Here is a 5,270-nt window from a genome sequence, read left to right as displayed (position 1 = left end):
AACACCGTCTTACACCACAAGCTAGGTATTCTGTTCAACACCATGAGAGAACAGGGTAAAGAATCTCAGGGTCATCAATTAGGAATTCTCACCCACCCAGATGAAACACCATCACAATGGTTTCATGGCTGTTCTGCCTTCAAATGCAGCTGGAGACCTTTCATTAGAATACACATCCACCACCCCGTTCCTCCCGTCTTCCTTTTATTTTTGTTTTCTCTTGAAGACAGCCAGTACCATAAGTCTCAAACAGCTGGAAACAATTCTTCACTCTTGACACATGCAGAGAGAACACTGAGTTGAACTCAATTTGATGATTCTCACATTTTCCACAACATCAAACAGCAGAAAAATCAAAAAGCTACTGCAGTCCACAGAGTGAGAGGGAGAAGAGAAATTTTTTCGGGCCTGACGGGTTCAGGTGGATGAACCAGGATTTCGGTGGGAATCCTGATCCACCCACTTTACTCTGGAGCCCATTCAAGTGAATGACCATGTAATCACATGAACTTGAACCAACTGTCTAAAAATCAACCTGTCTAAAGTTTTAAGGGACAGATGCTAACAAGGTGAAAAATAACAAGTGAAACTGAGTGAATAAAATAACTAGTTGAAGATACCAACTGACAGAGACTTTCAACACATTAAACAAAAACAGTAACATTTTTAATCAAAACAAATGGTCAAACACAAGGAATAAATAGAGAAACGGGCCTTTCCAACGACTTCAAGCCTACAACTGCCAAACACAGAACAAATCAAATCAAAGTACCTGTTCTCTTCTCTTGATGGCAGGAATAAAGTAACTTCTTTTCCAGCAAGGCCCCTTGCACAGCACAAGCTTGCACAAGCATATAATGTCTTGAATTCAATTCTGGCATCCCTCCACTGTGTTGAGAAAATAATCCTTATTTTTTGCCACTGCCAACAGCCAAATTCTTCTGAGAATGCAATATTTTACATTAAAAAGCTAAATTGAAAAATGAAGAACAAAAATAAACAGAACCCCAATTGTGACATACAAACGTCTGAGAGTTTCAAACTATCTGTTGATGTTACCATGTAATCTGATATGAACAGTATCTGTATGCAAAGCATGTTCCTAGTGTTCATCTACATTAAATTGTTTTCTGGTCAATTTCAATTCTGTTATGCTTCATACTTGCTCTGTAGATCAGTGATGATCGCACCTGAATAAGTCATCCACACTGTTAATTAGACAAAACTTAAAATTAACTTTTCTATCAAATGTAGCAACTTCATGACTTACAACTTTTCTTACAAGTTCATGCTGTTACTGCATCATACCCCAAACAAGTACACTCCGTTGCACATCTGCAGCAGAAACCAGATAACACAAACTAAAAGGTTTCCACCCATATATGGCAGAAAAAGGATTCAATCATCTTGTTCAATCTACCAGACAGAAATAGTAAAGCATCGGATATAAACTCCTGCAGTTACCAACTACATATCCCAGCCAACCCATTGCTAAAACAGATAAGAGATACAGGGTACATCTGCATCTGGATGGCCCTGCTCATCCAACTTCTTCTTTTTTTCTCTGAAAAAGGGCACATCCATTTCAAACGCTGCTCATCCAATTTTAACCTATGAAACAATACAGATTACTTCCCAATGCCTAAGGCCATTCATTAAGTTAAAAGTAGCCTAGGTAACCCATTAATGCAAATTCCAAACAGGGTTAACCAATTAAAGCAAATTTCAAACAGGGTTAACCATATAGGAACATCATTTAACATAATAGTCCAACCAGCTAAGATATCTGTTGCATGTCTGTAGCAGCTGATCAACAGACTTAGAGAACTTCCACTTGCACTCATCTTACAGGTCATGGATCAGAACAAACAGAGGACTAGCACACAACAAGAGACAAAGAGCAAAGAATGTCGTAATGGAAAACTGCAGAAACAATACCACGTAAGGAAACAAAATAAAGGTAACATCAATTTACATACTTCATGAGACAGATATAGTCAACACCTAAGAATTAGTACAAATTTATCGTTCCCCAGCACCAACCACTTATAGACTACTTCCAGCAGAGAAATTATATGCAAAACAAAGTGAGGTCATTGGTAACTTATACAACTAGTTATTAACTTGGAACCTCAAAAGTAGAAGCATGATGTCTTAAATAACAAATAGTACCTGTTATGATTCCATTTAATAGGCCAAGATCTGAGATAAATTATCTCTTTGCAATCATTTCATCCACAACAACACAGACAAACTTAATTTTCTCGCTAGTACAATAGCCCTTTCGACAAAATGCACTGATTACAGAATCAAATACAGCGACATTGGGAACCAATCCCTGCCTCAGCATTTTCTTCAACCACTCCACTACTTCACTAAGCTTCCCATGCTTCGCAAAACCATCAATTAAAGCTGAGTACATAACCAAATCAGGCGTCAAACCCATCTCCATGGATTTCAAAAGGAAATCACTAGCCCGTGAAGGATTTCCAGATTTACAAAGATACTTAATTTCAATAGTCTGAGTGTAAATATCTGGGACAATCTTCTCTTGCCTGATCCTCTTATAAAGATCTTGCACTAGAACTGGATTCCCTGCCTCATAAAATGCATCAATTAAAATGTTGTAAGTCACGAGATCAGCTGCAAACCATCTTTTGCAAATTAGAGACTGTGCATAAATCAGTTCTCCAGCTATACACAGGCAGTTCATCACAATGTTATATGTCCTACTATTGGGTTCAAGGCCCTTCTTTAACATACTAGCAAAAAGATTTAAGACCGACTTCCAGTCTCGCAGGCTGCAATACCTACTCATCACGATATTATAGCTTACAGTGTCTACCTCCCATTTTAACCAAGAGCTTTGCCCCACTAAATCCTTGGCCTCATCAACCATTGATGCCTGACAGAGGCAATCAAGAAGAATGTTCAAAGTAAAAGTGGTAGGGCTCAACCCACTCTTTTTCATAACCTCTACAAGTCCAAATGCTTCCATAACTCTTCCCACCTTACAAAGACCATTCATGTATGAGTTATAAGAAACAGAATTTGGTTTCCAACCCATTGCCGTACTTCCCACGAGCATTACCTCAACCTCATCAAAGTCCCCATTTTTACAAAACCCATCAATCAATATATTATATACTACAGTGTTTAGAGGACAGCCCCGCTTCAACATAAACCCAATCAAACTGCTGGCTTCTCTAATCATTCTTTTACCATATAAAGCTTGTAAAATGGGTGTAAAAGTAAAAAGATTCGGACTACATTTCCCCTTTAACATCCGATTCAGCACATCGTAAGCCTCGGAGATTCTTCCTGCCCTACAAAGCCCTGAAACCAATGTCGAGTAAGTCGTCACATCAGGCGTAATTTCACTCTTAACCATCCAATCGATGATCTTATAAGCTGAATCGAACTGATCGGAATGGCAAGAGTAGGCCTTTATAAGGATGTTGAAAGTAGATGTGTTTGGAGTTAACTGTAACGAGCCCATTTCCTCGAGAAGATTATAAGCTTCTCTAAAACGGTTAGCAGTCACCAGGGAATTAAGAACTGTGTTGAAACACAGAATGTTTGATTTACAATCAGATTCTCTCATCTCGTGAAACAGCCGAAAGACTTCATCAACTCTATTGGCTCGGCTGTACGCCTTCATCAAGCGGTTGTAACAGACAGGATGGCATCGGAGAGGTCTTGCACCAGCTCTCAGTTCAAGCTTAGCACCACTGCGTTTCGAATTATCGGACAAAACTTGGCAGAATCTAACACGAAGGTCGTGCTTGGTTTCTTCACTCTGAAAGCTAGCCGCGAAAATCTCCTCTTGAGAAATTCCGGCCTTCCGTACTTGGACATTTCCTCGTTCTGTCAAGTCCGTCGCATTTTTGGGTTGACGGAATATTCTAACTGGATTAAGCACATGGCCTGAAACTGGGTCCTTGGGACTCAAAAAGAAATCTAACCTCCGCCCAGCAAATTTACCCAAAACCTCGAAAAGGAGAGACGGAAACCCTTCGATTTGGGAAGAAACGAGAGCGTGAGAGATGGCACCAGGGAAGCCTTTGCATTGCTTGACGCTTTTGGAGGCAATTAGGGTTGTGCGTTGAGAAGTTGCAGGGTCGTAGGGTTGAAGGTTTTGCTCTACCCACCAGCCGCGTTTTTTAGAAGAAGGCGGTTCCTCTTGTTCACTTTCACCCCTTGAAAAATAAATAAAATAATAATTCCTTTGGATCCCAACCTATGGGGATTTATACCCAGAATGCCCATATAAAATATATGAATAACATATATTTTCATATATTTTATAATAAATAACATAATTTTATAAGTTCAATGTGGTATTTAATAAAATAAATAAATATTTTTAATGTATTTTTTTCTCATACATTAATACCCAATGGTTTAAATAAAAACACAAAAATGTCTTTTTCCAACAAAAAATTTTAATTTCATTTTGGTATATTGTAGGAACAAAAAAAACCGGGCTTCCATGAGAAAGTTCAATCTTTTTTTTCCTCCTCCATTTTTTTTCGATCGTCGAATGTCAACTTAGAACGGACATAATGTTTTCAGTATACCTATGTGCTAGATTTTAATCCGACCCTAAAGAATCTCACTTAGGGGTTGTGAAAATAAATTTTTATTCTCTACTTGGGAATACCCAAATTAGGTATTTGGTACTCATTTTTTTTTAAATATTTTAAATAATAAATTGTGACTGATTTTGTTTTTTGGTATATATCTAAACACAAATATTTCTTTTTTTACCTCTAGAAAAGTTCTACAAGTAGGGGGCTTAAATTCTTATAATAGATAATTTATCAAGAACATATAAATTGAAGAATACCAAAATTCTAAAAACTATACTCTTTGTATCAAAATTTAAGATCATGGGGGTGGCCATGACCCCTCGACTATATATCTAGTTATGCCCATGCCAAGGGTTTAAATCATTTTGGACTTCAAAATGGGTAATTTGAAAATGTGTTACTAACGATTTTATTCATATAAATAGACAATATCCTTCTAAAAAATAATTTTAGCAATTTATAACAAGAATTTAAGAAAAAAATGTTGAACATTCAATAAGCCGATTCAAGTCCTCAATTCCAAAGTCGGGACAAAGGTTTGATATTTTAAAATTGATTATAAATTTTACTAAAATTTTATAAAAATACGAGTGACTATATTTATTATGAAAATGTAACGTTTGAGTAAATCCTAAAATACTTAAATAAATGATAAAATTATAAAAATTGACTATACAT

General features: G+C 36.9%; 1 protein-coding gene across 1 annotated transcript; it reads right to left on the bottom strand.

The window, feature by feature from the left end:
• Positions 1 to 570: 570 nt before the first annotated feature.
• On the bottom strand, positions 571 to 4,494 carry LOC137954837 (pentatricopeptide repeat-containing protein At1g62914, mitochondrial-like). Its single transcript, XM_068801741.1, has 3 exons — positions 4,484 to 4,494; positions 2,173 to 4,199; positions 571 to 921 (listed from the first exon to the last, which is right to left on the bottom strand). The coding sequence occupies exons 1-2, from the start codon at positions 4,492 to 4,494 to the stop codon at positions 2,213 to 2,215; spliced, it is 1,998 nt and encodes a 665-aa protein (XP_068657842.1). The 3' UTR covers positions 571 to 921; positions 2,173 to 2,212.
• Positions 4,495 to 5,270: the final 776 nt, after the last annotated feature.

The sequence above is a fragment of the Aristolochia californica genome, unplaced genomic scaffold, assembly GCF_029961685.1.
Source record: "Aristolochia californica isolate CCGP_79_NKW_82.1479 unplaced genomic scaffold, dmAriCali1.0.hap1 SCAF_2, whole genome shotgun sequence".
Classification (NCBI taxonomy): domain Eukaryota; kingdom Viridiplantae; phylum Streptophyta; class Magnoliopsida; order Piperales; family Aristolochiaceae; genus Aristolochia; species Aristolochia californica.
The sequence above is the reverse complement of the archived record's forward strand: the minus strand, read 5'-3'. Positions and strand labels throughout refer to the sequence as shown.